General features: G+C 47.2%; 2 protein-coding genes and 1 long non-coding RNA gene across 4 annotated transcripts; 2 read left to right on the plus strand and 1 right to left on the minus strand.

Moving 5' to 3' along the window:
- Nucleotides 1–107: 107 nt before the first annotated feature.
- gek (serine/threonine-protein kinase gek) lies at nucleotides 108–6,813 on the minus strand. Its single transcript, XM_001360863.4, has 11 exons — nucleotides 6,642–6,813; nucleotides 5,778–5,996; nucleotides 5,122–5,393; nucleotides 2,129–5,062; nucleotides 1,781–2,057; nucleotides 1,294–1,722; nucleotides 1,019–1,225; nucleotides 768–953; nucleotides 608–701; nucleotides 353–546; nucleotides 108–294 (listed from the first exon to the last, which is right to left on the minus strand). The coding sequence occupies exons 1-11, from the start codon at nucleotides 6,667–6,669 to the stop codon at nucleotides 194–196; spliced, it is 4,941 nt and encodes a 1,646-aa protein (XP_001360900.3). The 5' UTR covers nucleotides 6,670–6,813; the 3' UTR covers nucleotides 108–193.
- A 171-nt stretch (nucleotides 6,814–6,984) lies between these two features.
- Nucleotides 6,985–8,422, plus strand: LOC26533509 (uncharacterized). The gene is made up of 3 exons (XR_004468642.1): nucleotides 6,985–7,734; nucleotides 7,846–8,221; nucleotides 8,283–8,422. It is a non-coding gene; the product is annotated as an uncharacterized lncRNA (long non-coding RNA).
- Nucleotides 8,423–8,617: 195 nt separating this feature from the next.
- Nucleotides 8,618–17,074, plus strand: enok (enoki mushroom). Of its 2 annotated transcripts, none has more exons than XM_015184328.2 (7): nucleotides 8,618–8,731; nucleotides 9,199–10,066; nucleotides 10,129–10,218; nucleotides 10,278–11,317; nucleotides 11,371–11,590; nucleotides 11,778–15,678; nucleotides 15,742–17,074. In XM_015184328.2, the coding sequence occupies exons 1-7, from the start codon at nucleotides 8,710–8,712 to the stop codon at nucleotides 16,963–16,965; spliced, it is 7,365 nt and encodes a 2,454-aa protein (XP_015039814.2). In that variant the 5' UTR covers nucleotides 8,618–8,709; the 3' UTR covers nucleotides 16,966–17,074. The 2 variants fall into 2 exon arrangements, with proteins under 2 accessions (XP_015039814.2, XP_001360901.3); XM_001360864.4 differs by having other exon boundaries at nucleotides 8,628–8,813.
- Nucleotides 17,075–17,723: the final 649 nt, after the last annotated feature.

Consider the following 17,723-nt stretch of genomic DNA (forward strand, 5'->3'; position numbering starts at 1 on the left):
CTCTTGAATGCATTTTGTTCACCAGACGATCTGTCAGCGATAAGCGTACCACGCCATAATATGGTAGGGTACTTAGTACTTCCAAAAACCGGAACCACAGAATGGGATATTCGAGAAATTAAATATGTTTATTACAAACAGCTTCCTTAAAAAATTGGTTAATTAGATAAGTAGATGTAGAGATTGACTGAAACTAATCGTTATTGCTTAAGCCGTCCATAAAAGACGATGCCATTGGACTGGGTGTTCTAGAGATTATATTATCGTTGCCATAGTCATCAGAGTTTGCATCCACTGAAAACGCGATGCATTTAATTAAGCATTACACTTTGATAAACCTGAGAATAATCACCTTGTTCTAGAAAATTTGATTTTCTAGATGGTATGGAGCTCAGCGAATGTATGATGGGACTGCAGGCCTGGTCTGCTGTTTCGAGCGTGGTTGGTAGATCTAAGAGTCGCTGATTTTGAATGCCATCGCCTGGCCCCATGTGCGAAATGTGGTTGAAATTAGTCGGTGCCGATATCATCTTTGATCTTCGATCACTGTAAAATGATTTACTTGCGTTACTTGAAAGTTATTTAATTTATGAAATATCTAGCTTACCTTTTAACTGTTTTGTTAATCTCACGAATGGAAAATCTTCGCTTGATGTGCGCCAGTCCCTTTCGATTTCCTTCACGGTATTGCAAAAGTCCCTCTGTATGAGAAATGAAACCAAATAAAGACTCCAATGCCTACACGTCTGTGGGAAATATCCGCTTACTTGTGTGAATATTGGACAGGTAAACAATCAAAGGAGTGTCATTGACTGACGCCAACACCACATTTCCTTGATTATTTAGGGGCAGTGACTGCTTCAGGCCAATCGACTGCACCCATTCAGCAGTTTGCGTATTGAAGATATCCAAATGTGTGTCGGAGAACACCAACAAATGGCCATCACAAAAGGCTGGAAACAAACAAAGCACAGGTTGAGTCACTTTCCAGTCGGTACCTGCCATCAGCAGTACTCACTTATATATGTGGGAAAAGCGGGGTACATTATTTCTCTGTCGCGGGACTTTCGGCCCTGCAGGTCCACATATATGGCCAGAGTTTGGAACACCAACAAGTACTCCCCGAAGTTTCCGCCGCTGGGGCAGAGTATTTCAATTACTCGAACAGCATCGACTCCGGAATAATTTAAAAATGCACATAGCTGGTTTTCAGGATGAACCAGAGCTGAATGACAGTATATATATGTGTTGATAAGAAAGATGCAAAGGAAAGACCGTGGGCGGTATACATACACATCGCGGTAGCTTCTCCTCTCAGGAAATAGGCGGTAAATCCACTTTGGTGCGCCACAACCAGTCGCATATCGGACAATATCTGCAGATGCTGGGCCAAGTAACCAATTGTGAATTCACAAGTCTTCTGGTGCCTTGTGCGCGTTCTATTAATCTCGTAGACAACGATTTGTGTGTGGTTATTGGGTCGTTTCAGGGCAATTATAAACGAATAAACAATGTTGGGGAAACGGCGGATAATGCCAGTGCAAGCCGATATACAGTTCTTCGACTCGACCACCTTTATCCACTCAACATCGCTAGCCTCTAGCGCTCTGATGGGCAACAGCCGCAGGTTGCGCTGTTTCCCGCAAAGTATAACGAGAATCTGCTCCTCTTCGATGTACCACAGCTGCAGGATCTTCTTGCTCTCTCCAATACGAGCTATTTCTGCAAGAAAATAAAAGCATAAGTCAAGCAATTCCCATCCAAGAGGCAGTGTGCGTACCATACTGATCCAAATTGATGTAAAAGAGTCCGTCTTCAGTGCCCAGTAGGATTTGATTGGGGTATATGATGACAGAACACAATGCATTCCGAATGAGCGAGAGCGTGTTATCCAGAATCTCGTAGACCTTAAAAATAGCAGTATTTGGTAGACTGTTTCGTTTCAATATTCGATGTAGTTCACTCAGGGCAATGACCCATTTGGACTTCTCCGATTCGTTGTCGGCCAGCATCAGGGTGTTCAGCGAGAGACCGCTTTCAATAAGCGCGGTTTTGATCTGTAATAAATGGAACACAAATAGTCACTGCATCTACACACATATACATAGCAGAGAGAGGCTATAATTACCTTGAAAATACATGGCACATCTTTCTTGGCCGCGTGAATGACATCGCTTTCGCGCACGCCGCCAACTGAGAACTCAGGATCGCGCATATCCAACACCTGGGAGACGCTCACACTCGGCAGGGCGCATCGGTCGGGAGATATATCGTATAGAAATAGTTTAAAGTCGCACACGACCACAAATTGACGAATCCATCCGCGCTTGATCACCCCCGACTTGGGCACCTTCACATAGCCCTCGTAGGCAGTGCCTATGCCCCGCGTTGGATCTATGCCCAGGGGCCGCTTGGTCTGGTCCATAGGAACTGGGCAGGTGGTCGGCACCTTTTGGCAGCAGATCGTGTGGCAGGCAAAGCCGCAGATTTCGCACACCACGCCCTGACGCGTCAATCCGACCATCAGAGAAGTGCAGTGATTGCATTTCGTGGGACTGCTGAAGGTGCGCACCAGAAACTGATGGATGGCCGTGTTCGAGGGGTTGTTGGCCCCCGCCTTCTTTTGGGATTCCTTCATCAGCAGTTCGGCGTCCTCTCGCGATATATCGCTAACCGAGGCGTCCTTCATGGCTGCCAGAGAGCCATCTTTGCTCTTTCCTCCCGCATACTTTGGTTCGTAGTTGAAGAGCATGCCAGAGTTCCCTGACTGGAAGAAATTGGGTGTGCCTATGAAACTATCGCTGGAATCGTTGCCAAAACTATCCGCGGGATCAATCATTTCGCTCTTGGATATATCCCTAAAGAAGGCGCTGCTCAGGCCCTGGTGCGTGGATTTATTCAAAAACGATTCGGAATACTCCAGACCTCCCTTCTGCAGGTCGCGCAGCTCGCTTTCCTTCTTCTGAAAGTCGTGCAGAATAGAATCGTAGCGCTTTTTGTAGTCGCGCACCTCCTTCTGTATGGATATCAGGTCGGATCGGGTCTGGCTCAGCTCCTCGGATATGATGGCCTTGGCCTGGATCTCCCTCTGCAGAGCGCTCTGCAGGTTGAGCAGCTCCATCTTGTCCAGCTTCTGGGAGCGCCTGTTCCGCCAGTTCTTGTTGTCCACCCCATTGTTGTTGAACGTGCCGACATGCTTCAGATACTCGAGCTCCTCTGTCATTTTCGTGGCGAGGGCCTGCAGGTAGCCGCGAGCGTCCTTTTCGTCGGATACCCATTGTATGATTTCCGCCATTTGCCGCTCCCACTGGTTGATGGCCTCCCGCTTCATGCGCAGCTCTTTGAAGATCTCGTCGTCTTCGGCCTGCAGGTCCTTCAGATTCTTCGCCTTGAGATTCACTTCCGAGCTCAATCTTTGCTTCTCCTCGAACCACGAGGATTTCTCCAAATCGTGCTGTTTCTTCAGTTCCAGGAGCGCATCGTCCGAGTCCGTAATCGATTCCAGCTGCGTGTATTTCAGCCTGTCTTGCGTCTGATGGAGCTCTTTGGAGAGCTCAAGGTTCGAGCTCTCAATCTCGCCCAGCTGCTCTCGCAGCGTTTCCATCTCCAGATTGTGTCGCGTCTGCTGATGGTTGAGCTTCTCCGAGTACTGCAACTCCAGTCTTTCGATTTCGTACGACGACATTTCCGAGGAAATGCTCATCGGTAGAGTCGTCTCCACACTGGAGTTGCACTTGCGCAGCTCCAGCTGCAGCTGTCTGCAGCACTCTTCGGCGTGCTCGCGCAGCTTTTTCTCCTTGGAGGCTTCTATGACCGCGTCCTCGATGTGCAGTTCCAGCTCCCTGCGCGTCTTGTCCGACTTGCGCAGCTCGTTGCGCAGGCTGTCATTCTTCTGCATGGCTCCATCCAGCTCCTCCTCCTTGTCTCTCACTTGTCGGGAGAGCTTCTGCTTTTGATTGCGCAGCTCCGAGAGCTTCTCCGTGACCTCCGAGTACTCCATCATGGCTACATTACGCTGCGAAACGGCGTCCTGCAGCTCCGACTCTTGCGTCTTCAGCCGCTCGAAAATCTCCGTGTGTTGCTTCGTCAGCTCGATCTTCTCCTGCTTGAAAGCCGCAATCTGCTCTGTCAACGCCTTAAGCTGCGCCTTCTCCTGCACGGAGTCGACCGACGCCTCCGAGTTATTGCTCGGCAGATTACTGGACTGCTGCAGGCTGCACGAAGTATTGTCTTCATCGAAGCCGGAACTCTGACTTATCTTAGTGTCGCCAGGGGAGCTGGTATTCAGCGAAAAGGTGAAGCCAATGAAAGGCAAATGGAAGCCAGAGAAGGCCGGATTTGCAGATGGAGGCATCGAATCGGTCAGTCGCACGTCGTTGTCGTCCACATCGAAGTTGGAGGTGTCTGTGGGACTCGACACCTCCGGCACGTAGGGCGCCAGGCCGCAGCGTATGTTTTTCCAGTCGATACCCACAAACCAGGGATGATCCATAAAGTCCTGGATGCCGTTCTGGCCCAGCCGGTTCTCCGGTATGCAGATCAGTTTGCACAGCAAATCCTGCGACATTTCCGACACCTTGTAGTTGAGGGTCTCCTGTGTGGGCAAATTGAAGCAGTTCTGGTGATTCATGATCTTGCCATATGTCTCGACCAGACTTTCGGCGTAGAACGGAGTCTCCCCGTACAGCATTTCGTACATGCACACGCCGAGGGACCACCAATCGCACTCGGTGCCATAGCGGCCCTTGCCGTCCTCCATGGCTCGCAGAATCTCGGGCGATATATAGTCGGGCGTGCCCACGGCCACGTTCGACTGAACGGTGCCATCCTTGTCCAGTCTCAGGCACGAGCCAAAGTCCGCCAGCCGCACATGCCCTCGCTTGTCCAACAGCACATTATCCGGCTTGATATCCCGATGAACATACTTAATCTGATGAATACTGTGGATGGCTAGAATCATTTCGGTGATGTAGAACTTAGCCATGTCTTCGGGCAGCTTGTCCTCGAATTTACTCAAAAGCGTCAGCAGGTCTCCCCCGCAGTAATAGTCCATTACAAGATACTGAAATCAGGAAAGAGTTAGGATCAGCAAAGCCAGTTAATTGCATTCTGTATTCTCACCAGATTAATATTGTCCTGAAAGGCGTAGTGCAGGTTTGTGATCCACTGCCGATCGCCAAAGACCAGCACGTCCCGCTCTTCGCGAAAACATGCCGTCTCGGCCCGCTTCAGCATCTCCCACTTGTTCAGTATCTTCATGGCATACACCTTTTCTGTGGATATCATCTGGACCACGCACACCTCTCCAAAGGCACCACGCCCGATGATTTTCAATATGTCAAAATCATCTCGACCTAGTCGCAGTTTTCGCACCACATGAACGAAAGGTTTGGCTGCAAAAGACAATCAAGTAAAGGGGGCAGATAGCATTATGAACGGTTCGCCTCCAATGATTTAACACATAAAACAAAACCAAACCCAATTTATATGAGCAATCATCTCAATCTGAGTATCATCTAAGAAGCACAGAAACATAACCGAGACATAACTTTTTGGTAATACCCATTTAAATGAAAGCTTTACGATATAATGATAGTGGTGGCATTGCAAATGATTTCAGTAAACATACAAAGCGTAAGGGACTGTGGAAAATCTTCTTTCTGTCTATCAAAAGTAGTATTACATTACCTTCTGGCAGGGGGGTATAAAAATATCCGGAAATCAAAAAGTGTATATCTGTGTTCCATGCAAATATGTTAATAGTATTAAGTATTTACATAGTTTAAGAAAATCCGATACTCCTTTCTCTCTGCGTAAGGATGAATTGCTGCATTCGTCGTAGAGCACGATGAAGGTGTCGAGCAGATAGTCCAAGGAGAACTGATGCCCCTCCGTGTCCTCGCCAAAGTCGGATGCCCATTTGTGATCGACTGTTGCATCGCTTAGAATATATTTTAGAAATTTGAGCCTTTTCTTGCAGCTTCCTGTGGTTATATCTGGAAGGCATACCAAAAGGGATAATTAAATCATTTTATCATCTCCCAAGGCCCCCAAAAAAACGCCGCACCCAATCAGTCACAAGTAACATGAATGGGCTTTAACGGGTGGTGTCGACGAGACAGAAGAGTTTTACAAACGAAATATAGGTATGGTTGGAGGTAGGAAGGGGCTGCTTTGACCCAAAATGTGATTACGTTGGTTATTCAAACATACAGACAACTTGAGCTGTCCATTCATGGCACGGCACCTATTAGCCAAGCAACGGTTAAACTATTTCCTTGTGACAGGAACTCACTATTTGCGTATTAAAGGCAAATTATTTACAAAAAACTCTCGACAGTTCAATCGGACTGTTTCGATTTTTCAAATGCGTATGCGGGAAACTAAACTACATTTAGGGTGCTCCGACCCCCCGTGCAGGAATATGAAATATAAGTATACACATATTGAGGCATGTGTATATATTCATGCGTTTGTTTGTTCCGTCCCTCTCCACCGTGCAGATATAAATAAATAATTGTTTATATGAATATGTATGTGTGTGTATGACAAGTCTGCGAAAACACAAACGCGTCAGCATCCACATACAAACCCAAATTCATTTAACACAATCTCACGTGTCGCGAATTTTAAAATATTACCACTAAATTCGGAAGTTTCGTATTCCATTTTAATGAGGCTTATATTTAGACATTTTCTCCCAACAAAAGTGTAAAAAAGCCGAACAGACTGTCTAGTTATGAATTGTTTTTTGATCCGAAAAGAACTACACGGTAACTACACGTTTGCTACATAATGGGAGGAAAAAAAGGGGTATGGACAACAGGCAACACGGCCCAGAAAATGAAACGAGGGCAAGGTAAAATCCACCCCTTTTGTCTTAAAGGTATATTGGTGTATTGTCCTCACACGCGAGGTGAGTTTCATATGAACTTTGCAATTTGACTTGGCTGTTTTTGCCTGGTGTCCATACCCTACTGAAATAGGCCATTCGACTCATTTGTTCGTGGCAGAAGAGAGCAGCAGTGTGACCGTCATATGATCGCAATATGATAGTTCGTTATACATTTTCGCGCAAATCACCGGTGTCGCGCGGTGCAAAATTATCGTTCCGGTGGAATCCCCGGCGCGGTCCATCATTGCGGAAGTTACGGTCGCGTTCGCGAGATATTTGTGTACTCTGAGAATATAATTTAACACAAATTCAAATTTCTATATTCAGGATTAAATGGCTACGAATTAAGTGCGGTGGTAAAACGTTTGGGATTCGTGAAAGTGGCTAGCTTTAAATGTGCTGGGTCAGCTTTCGATTCCAGGTTGAAAAGAGCAAGGAATCCGTCAAGGATATTATTTCCATTAAAAAAATATTAATAAATTAAAAGGCTAATCATTATTTAGTCAAGTAATATTACTATATAATTATATTTGATAATAATTATATTCGATATTCGATACAAACGTTTTAAATTTATCGTTTAGTAAACTACAAAATTTATTGCCATAGGCCACCCATCTATAAAATAATCAGCTGATGACAGCTGATATTGGCAAAACACAAAATGTTTTCTCTGAATTGTGAAATTGGTAACATATATGGATTAGCAATCGTTTTAGCTGTTGTTCAAAAATATAAAATGTTGAAAATCTGTTGGTGGCGTTGGAAAGAAAGAAAAACAACATAAATTAATTCGACGAGAAAGAGTTTGTTGCAGTGTGAAATTTGGTGTTAAAATGGTACAACACTAAAAATATGCATAACGAAACAATACAAAAAGAAGAGAGCAGAAGCTGGTGGTGGTATGTTTAATAAACATTTAAATGTTTATATATGTTTTTTACAAATAGCATCTGTCATCGAGCACCATTAATCCGTACTTCAGGTGGAGCGTCAAAATAGTAGTTTGACGCATTGCTTTTGTCTTACATCGATATGCACGAAAATCAGTTTAAATCGGCAATATCGTCAGATCGTGCATCACAGCAGACATTACAGGAGGAGTACCACAAGTCCAGCGTGAGATACAGCAAGTTTTAAGGCTTTGCTGTCTGGTCACTGACAAATCTAAAAAACACCAAGCAGAATGTTTTTTGCCTCTTCGCTTATGTAAACTGTTTCTCGATCCAACACACGATTTAAAGAGAAAAGAGATTTTAAAGAGAAGGTCTTTGGTCAAGCGCTCATAGAAAAAGTGTAGATGAGCGGAACCAAAAAAGTGTCTGCGTTAAGTGTTTTTAGTTTTCTGCTTTTTTTGGGTTATATGAATTGTAATATATTTTTATAGAATTGGACAAATTTTGCAAACTGAAGATAGATGATGAAGGGGGATAATAATGAAGATTATACCCGTTAGAAATTGACTGAATTTTGACCTAATAATATCTGAAAAATCGGTTACAAACATTAAGCTTGTGTACATATGTAAATAGATATAATTTATTAAACTTTTTAAATATGTTTTGATGTATGGTTTCCAATAATTAATAAATTAATATATATCAAATAATTTATGAGCATGCACATCTGTTTCAATTCCTTGTTCCAATTTCGGGCAATATTACATATCGCAATCGCTGCTATCGAAAACTGTATGTAAAGCCTTACAAATAGTTATACACATATTATTATGTTTGTGTGTGTGTGTGTTCTAATACTCAGTGGCGATCAAACTTGATTAAAAATAAATAATTGATATAGTTACAACATATTCAATGTCTGGAAATACATGCAGTGGTTAGCACTTACTTAGGGCTAAGATATTTTTATCGTCCGCGATATACTATCAATTTGTTTCGCGAATATTTGAATTTTAAATGTACGTACACATCTCACTTGCATACATATGCAAAGTATACCATTCGTGGGAGTTAGTTTTGTGCAAAGTGATACATACATATTATTTGCATGCAATCTAAAAAAATGAAAACTGATGCTGTTGGTGAAAATCTACATATATTGCATTTACGATTATCTGCATTATCTACGCGAATACATTCCCATGTTTTCAGTACACACAAAATAAATTATGAAATGAACCCTGTTTTAGAACGGTCTACCCGGAACTTCAAAACAAATTTGCATATTCAAATGCAAGCACGCAAAGAGTGAAGTGAACGAACCGTTGATAATAATATTAAAAATAACGCGATTCCCTAAGATAAAATAAGTTCGATTTCTGATACATATGTACTCTTCTTCAGTGAACATGATGAGGGAGTCGGCACACGATATCAGCATGGAGACGTGGATACAGTGGATTCTGGAGGCGATATCCAAAATCAGATCCCAAAAACAGAGGCCATCCGTTCAGAGGATATGCCAGGCCATCGGCACGCACCACAAGTTCCACGAGGACATTGTGGCCGAAAAGCTGGAGAAGGCCGTGGACTCGGGAGCCGTGATTAAGGTCTACAACAAGGGATTGCACTCGTACAAAGCGCCCATGGCCAAGCGTCGGGTAAAAGTGGACAAGAACACCAACCTCTACAAACTGGTAGCCAAAGCGGTGCACGATCTGGGCGAGTGCGAGGGATCTACCTTGAAGAGCATAGAGAACTATATTCAGAAATTCAACTGCATCGACCTCTCACCCAATGTCGACTTTAAGACCGTAATAAAGGCATCCATCAAGAAGGCCGTGGACGCCGGCTTTCTGATCCAGGAGGGTAAACTGTACAAAAAGGGCAAGTCCCTGACCACGCCACGAAAGTGTGTCCCCCAGACGGATGTGGTTATAAAGGGGGAAGACACTTGCACCCATTGCTCCGGAAACTCTCAGAAAAACCTCAATGGCATTCCAGAGCCCCTGAGCTCCTGCAAGCAGTGTGGCATCTCTCTGCACACCACATGCGCAAACATTGCCGGCAGATGCAAGTCGCAGTCGTATGTGCTGCTCTACATGCTCGTCACCAAGGGAACCCTGTGGGACTGCCAGAGCTGCGCCGATTGCGCTGTCTGCAAGATGCGCAACCGTGGACCCTGTCTCCTGCAATGTTTCGTCTGCAAAGACCATTTCCACCTGACTTGTCTCGACACGATACCCGACAAGAAGCCCAAGCATCCCTACAGGTACACTCTACACCTCTCTCATTCCGCAGATTGTGCTGATCATAATGAACGTTCTGTTTTAGATGTAAGACGTGCTCAAAGCAGAGCATTGAAAACCCAAAACTATTAAAAAAAGATGCCACAAAAATCAAATCGGAGGCTGGAAATGAAAAGTAAGCTACGATAATGCCAAATATATGCTGTGTTTGCATTTTAATATGTTTATTTTCAGGCTGTCGTCGTACGACAGAGTCGCCTTCAGCAAGCGACAAATAATCAAAAGGGAGGGAAACGCCGAGAGTCCCTCAACCTCGAAACTGTGCGTCTACAACGATGGGAATGGCCAGAGAAGGAAACTATCGGGGTCTGGGTTGAATGCCAGGAAACTAAACATAAGTGAGGATCAATTCGAGTTCCCCTCGAAGCAGAGGAAGTCACAAATACTACAGGGAGGCTACATCGCTAGCCAAGAGACGCGAAAGCGCACGTTTTCAGATCTATCGTCGTCAAGCTCCTCCAGTGACAGCGAGGACGACGACGATGAGGATGACGACAGGAACAGGAACGACAATGATCAGGATGAGAGCACCAGCTCGGATTCATGCACTTCCTCGAGCTCAGACTCGGACTCGAGCGAAAGTTCCAGCGACAGTTCGGAATGCGACGACGAAAACGACGACGAAGACTATGACACCGATCGGAGCACGCTAAAGGGAAAGCTATTTGAGAATGTTAAGCAGAACAATTGCAAGCTGAATGCCGGCGGCGCCAGTGAACGCCTGAGTTCGCCAGAAACCAATGAAGCGGCGAATGAGAATTGGGGATTCGCAGCGGTTGCCAAGAATCCAATTGATATATTTGTGAAGTCCAAGAACAATGGGGGTGCCAAAGGCATTAACTATACTAAGCAAATGGTAGAAACAGGAGGCTATGGAGCAGCAGCAGCAGCATCAGCATCGTTAATCGTTAGGGCACCGAAAGGCACCGGGCCAATGGCCACACATGCTTCGACAGCAGATAAGGATTCAAAATCCTCTGGAAACTTGCAGAGGAAAAAGATTGTGCCCCTGAAGTCGATGCCCCTCGATGCTGGCAAATCGTACGAGAAATGCGAAGATGAGGAGGACATTCCATACCTCACAGAAGAGACTGTATTAAAGTGTCAAATGATGGAGCAAATCGATCGTTGCAGAGACACAAAAAGCGAAGGGAAAACCAATCCGGAATCGGAAGATATGTGTGCGGAAAACATGAAGCGTACCAATCCGTTTGGTACGTAACCGAGGAGACATATCTATTAAATCCATTAACAACTATATTTATAGAGAATCAGCCGCTGCCGCCATGCGTTAATCCAGTGGATGTTGATCTGTATCAGGAAGTACTCCACAAAGCCGTTGTCCAGATGTCCAATAACTGTCAGAAGATGACGGACGTGGCCCAGCAGAAGCAAGGACAGCACACGCTGAGTCCCAAGTCAATTCAGATCGGAAAGTGGGACATTGAGACATGGTACTCCAGCCCGTTCCCGCAGGAGTATGCCAGGTATATATCCCACATTGTTCGGGCTAAAGAACGCCAGCCAAAAGTCGGAAAAAGTCGGATCGATTTGATGTCTTCGTTTGCTCGTTCTAGTGATCGTAGTATCATAGGATATCATTGGTTATTGATACTATCGATTGCCATTCTACATACATGCATATAATCATGCTTAACATTTGATGTTTTACAGGCTCATCAAACTCTTTCTGTGCGAATTCTGTTTGAAGTACACGAAGAGTCGGTCTGTGCTGGACAGGCACCAGAACAAGTGCATCTGGAAGCAGCCGCCGGGCACGGAGATATTTCGCCAGGGGAATATCTCGGTGTTCGAGGTGGATGGCAATGTGAATAAGATATATTGCCAGAACCTGTGCCTGCTGGCCAAGTTCTTTCTGGACCACAAGACGCTTTACTACGACGTCGAGCCCTTCCTGTTCTATATTCTAACGAAGAACGATCAGAGCGGCTGCCACCTTGTTGGCTACTTTTCGAAGGAGAAGCACTGCACGCAGAAGTACAATGTCTCCTGCATACTGACCATGCCGCAGTATCAAAGGCAGGGCTACGGCCGATTCCTAATTGACTTCAGCTATCTACTGAGCCGCGAGGAGGGCCAGCTGGGAACCCCCGAGAAGCCGCTCTCGGATCTGGGGCGTCTCTCGTACTTTTCGTACTGGAAATCCGTTGTCCTCGAGTATCTGTACAAGTATCGCAATCAGCCGAAGATCACGTTCAAGGACATTGCAATCAAAACGGGTCTAGCCATATCGGACATTGCGCTGGCATTCGAACTGCTGAACTTCATCAAACTGCGGAAGAACGATGGGGACATTCGGTATCAGATAAACGTGAAAATCGACTGGAAGAAGGTTCTCAGCCACAACAATAGGATGGCGCACAGCAAGACGCGCATTCTCATAGAGGCCGACTGCCTGCGCTGGAGTCCCTTGCTTTCAGTCTCTAAGTTGCCCAATATCATCAAGCCGATCTCCAATCGGGAGTACTTGAGCAACCAGCTGATGCAGAAATCCGAGTACAAAGAGAAGGAGTTCCCTGAGGACACCAAAGTCGAGGCCAAACAAAGTATTACCTCTTCGAAGCCGATTCCAGCGATCAGCGGCGATGAGAACATCAAAAGCCGCAGTGGGGAGAGGCTGGAAGAGCAGAGGGAAAACCCGCGCAAGCGCCGTTCCAGCGAGGAGTTGTCGAAGCTGGCCACGAGCGTGGGAAAGAAGATTAAACTGGCGCTGGAGCAGGAAGCGGTGGCCGACGACCACTCCTTTGGCGACAACTCCGACTCTTCGGATTGCAAGTCCCCAAAGAACGCCAGCGAGCTCTCCGAGCACTTGACCAAACGGGCCCAGAGACTGGCCAAGCGCAATGATCTGATTCCGCACACGAACAAGCGCAAGCATTTCGAGCGGCAGCTAGAGAACAATGCACACGATCAGAGCCTATCGTTGGGTCAGAGCCAGTCCGAGCCAGAGACAACCCCTGCGGTGCAGCCTGCTCTCGACGCTGGATCTGCATTGGAAGAGCCACCCTCCAAGGAAGTCTGCAGAAATCAGGCCGAAAAGGCTGAACACACTGATAAGCCAGTGAATATCGTACCCAAACTCAGGGGCAAGCAGTCCAATGGGAAGCGATCCGAGGAGTCGCAGTTCACAGAAGCCACAGACTCACTAGCAGCTCCAGCTCCAGCTTCAGATCCAGCTTCAGCTCCGGCCCCAGCACTCGGCACTGAAAAATCGATGAAAACAACGAACCCAGAAGTCGTTGCCAAAGCATTCGAGACGGAGAAGAGCGAGGCCGAAGGCAACAGCAGCATAAGCGAGCAGGTTCTAGATGCCGTGGCTAAGAAAACTAAAAAGACCGTATTCGCGGATGTAACGTCCTACAAAATGAACAGTGAGATCGAAGTAAAGTATAGCGCAACGCAAAAGCCGACAGAAAATGCAATCGAGCCAGGAAAAGGGGCCAATGTCAAGGAACATAAAATACTACAGCTTGAAACTCCAGTTCCACCTCCAGCTGCAGCTGCAGCTTCAGCTGCTCCTGAGCTGAAGAGTCCTGTCACAAGTAGCAGTCCTCTGGAGAAAAAAGAAGAGGTTCCCCCTCCTGTGGCCCCACAGCAGCAGCCTGCTCAGCCTCTAGCTGTTCAGGAGAAGTCGGCCAATCCCGTCTGCATGGCAGAAGAAAAGAAACCGAATCTGGATATGAGCTGCCTGAAACCAGAGTCATCCGTGTTCACAGAACTTCTTCCGCCGGTACAGCCAGCAGGGGCAGTGGCAGTGGCAGTGGCGCATGAAAAAACCAAGGAAATCGCTCCTCAAATGATACCCGAGGTCCCGGTCCCGGGCCCGGTACCGGTCCCAGTCCTGCAGAAACCGATGGAAGTGAAAAAAGTCGATGTGGTGGTCCCTACACATCCATCACCAGCCAATGCTGCCAATGCTGCCAATGGCAATGCCAATCAGCGGCCAGAGGCTGCACATTCATATGTGGATCCGCCAAAGCCACAGCCAAATCAGCATATGCAGGCCCAGCCGCAGCCGCAGGCACAGGCACAGCCACAGGCATTCAATGAGCCCCACAACCAGGGACATAATGATCAGCTTAAGACCAAGGACAATGGGGATATCAAGGAGAAGCCGATTAAGTGCAAGCCAGTGCAAGAAACGCCCGTGGTAAAGCCCGAAGTCCACCAGGCATATGCCACAGAAAGGAAGTTCGACAGTGCCAAGATGAAGGCGGTTCCGGAAAGGGAGGCGGTGAAGCCGGACCACCAGGTGGTGCAAGTCAAGGAGGAGGACAGATCGAACTCACGAGGACCCCCCGCTTCCGCTCCCTCGAACGTTGTGCCCGTGGTGCGGGAGAAACTGCAGCTAAAGGGGATACCAGAGCACACGCAGCTGCAGAACCCGATCCCCAGCCAGTTTAACATAAACCAGATGCCCAACTACCATCACACCTCCCAGTACTGGCAGTGGGACTACTACAGCTACAACCTGCATTTGGACTCGGCTACGCAGAAGGGCCAGAAGCAGTTCCAGAAGGACCTGGCCACGACCATGGCCTACACGCACAACCTAACTCAGAATCTGTATCAGTCCGCCAACCACCTAGCCATGCACCACGCAGCGACGCACCATCAGATCCACCAGACCAAGGAGAAGCACAAGCTGGAGCGAAAGAACACCGGCAAGAAGGAAGAGCATCCCAAGCTACTGTCCGGCGGCAATGTGGCCAGCACTTCCCGCGAGGACGCAGCACATGGCCACAGCAGCTGCAACGAGTATGGCGTGAATAATCAGGCTGCGATATACAATCAGAAGTGTGCACCGCAGCAGAAGATGTTCAAGCCATCGCCCGAGCAGGCGCAGCAAATGAAGTCCCTGGCTAATGCTCAAAACGCGGTGCCCAGACAAGGCAATCCCAATGCAAATCCGAACCCAAACCAGGCCGAATCATCGGCTCTGCTACCGAACTCGGTTAATCCACAGGCGGGGGGGACAGTGGCTGCCAAGCAGAAGCTCGAGCACGGCGTAAACTCGGCTTCAGTCATTACGCGCGAGGGTAAAATTAAAATTGGTCATCCGAACATACACGCGGCTCCTCAACACTCGAACCTGCAAGTGCCCGGGCAATCCGAGGTCAATCCGAACATGGTTTACAGTCCGGAGGCGTCGGCGAATGCTGGAATGCAGCAGCAACAGCAGCAGCAGCAACAGCAGCATTACGATTGCGGAATAAATGCCCAGATAAATATGGAATCCCCCGCCAACATTGGCAGCGCCATTAACCATGGCTCCGACAACATCCAGACCGCCGCCTCGAATGTGCACATGCATCAGCCCCACAGGCAGTACTCGGACTGCTCCATGCAGAACCAGCCAGCGACCACCCCCATGCACATGTCCATCCAGAACTCGCACATGCAGCAGCAGAACAACCTGAACATGAATCTGGCCCCCGAGGGATCGCCGAACATCAGTTTGCTGGGGAATGCCCAGCAGCAGCAGCAACAGCAGCAGCAACAGCAACAGCAGCAGCAGCATCAGCAGCATCAGACTAGGAAGTTGAATACGCAGGTAATTCTATTAAAAATGAACTATTTTTGCTGCAGTTTTCAATTCTTTTTTATTCCACTACAGGCGGATAACTCTAATGTTAGTTCTCCTACACCGTCGCATCGAGCCACTACGCCCAAGCAAATACGCAGCGGAAATGCTGCCCAGCAGCGTGACGCCAAAAATTCGTCCACGTCAACCACAACGACGAATGCGCATCACCAGATTCCGCAAGGCGCCACTTCAAATATTCCAAAGTCGCACCAGGAGTCGTTGCACAACCTACAGTTCTCGCAGCACGGACATCAGCAGAATATGCAGCCGCTGGACTATGTGCCAATTCCACAGATCAGTCAGAACTTTTCGACCAATCCCTCGAGCTACGACATTGTGGGCATGCCACCTGCGGTCATCCAGCAGAGAATGTCGCTCAACAGTTCCGTGCATCCGCTCGCGAACAGCCATCAGCGCATCGAGCAGCCGTCATCGGCATGCGCCGTCAACAATTTTTACTTGCAAAACAACATGCCCGCCAGCGAGAATGCCCCCCGGGTTCCTGTGTCCAGTTCGCTGGGGCCGCCATCTGCTGGAGCCAACAACAACAACGACCAAAGGCAGGCCACTCAAGAGTCTATATCTGGATCGAACAGCAGTGGCACTGGCGGCACTAGCAGCGGCTCCTCTCTGGCGGGCAATCTGTGCAGTCTCTCGAAGCTGCAACAGCTCACGAATTGCCTGGAGAGTCAGCCATGCAATACGTCTCCGGGGGCCCAAGTGAATTTAACGCCATCGCCGCATCACCCGATTCCACCAAACTCAATGACCCCGCCCCCTCACTTACTGATGCAGAACAGGAACATTTCCACGCCTCCCAACATGCTGCAGACGCAGGTGGCTCCACTGCAGTACCACAAGTACTATCCCGGCAACATGAACATTGCCCCGATTGCGTCCACGCAGAACCCCAGCCGGAACACGCGGAACACACCGTCCGCACCCGTGCAGCATACCTCGGCGCCAATAAGTAGCACAAACAATCGCACCACCAACGTCCACATCAGTCCCAATCTGATGGCCTCCTACGGGGCGATGAACAGCTATAGGATGTCGCCGCAGCAGTCCCCACCCACTGGCGGCTACAGTTCGGGGAGCGAGTATCCCAACTCCCAGATACCGATGCAAATGGGAGTCATGAATATGCAATCTCAATACCAAGATGCTTGCGTGTTGCAGAGAGCCACACAATCAAATCCGATGTATCCAACGTATTCTCCTTACTTACCTCTCAACGGCACCATTCGCAGGTAATGGGTGCACACATTTTATATATTATTGTATTGACTATAATTTCTATAGAAATGTGTGCTGTAAATAAATCTTAAATATATATTGTCAATTAATAAAACAAACCAATCCACACGTGCTTTTTATTTTTGTATACAAAGCAAGTACGAGTATATACATATGTATATTGGTATTGTATTCGTATGTACATAATGCTCAGGATAATAAGAATGATAGTGACTCGATTATATATATTTTTTTTAAGATTACTGGGAATTCTGTACAATCATTCAAGGATCCTGTAATCATATGTACATACATCTCTCTGTAGACATCTCTGTAGGTTCTTTGAAGTCGCAGTTTGCAGCAGATCTCAACATTTTGAGGGAACATTTGAAAAATAATACTGCTTAGCTTCATCAAAACCCCAAAAACACGGATTCTCGATTCTATACAATTTTATTTTTTTTTGTTGCTCTGAACGATGTTATTTGGAAGCATGAATTGAATTTGCAATTGGAAGTTAAGTTAATACTAATCAGCCCTTTCGGATGAGCGGAATATTCAATATTTGGCGAGTACTCGAATGCGAGACGAAGAAACGAAGCGGATGTAAATGCTCGATGTACTTGTTTCCGTTGATTGCCATTTTCTCTGTGAGTGTAAAGGGTAATGGGCTTAGATAGCTGCCCTGTGGTACTCCCGATTGCTACTCTCTTGTGATTGAGATTCACGCGATTGCGGCATGCTCACAGACGTTTGGGAGGAGTTGAACCACAAGA

This window comes from Drosophila pseudoobscura, chromosome 3, assembly GCF_009870125.1.
Source record: "Drosophila pseudoobscura strain MV-25-SWS-2005 chromosome 3, UCI_Dpse_MV25, whole genome shotgun sequence".
Lineage (NCBI taxonomy): Eukaryota > Metazoa > Arthropoda > Insecta > Diptera > Drosophilidae > Drosophila > Drosophila pseudoobscura.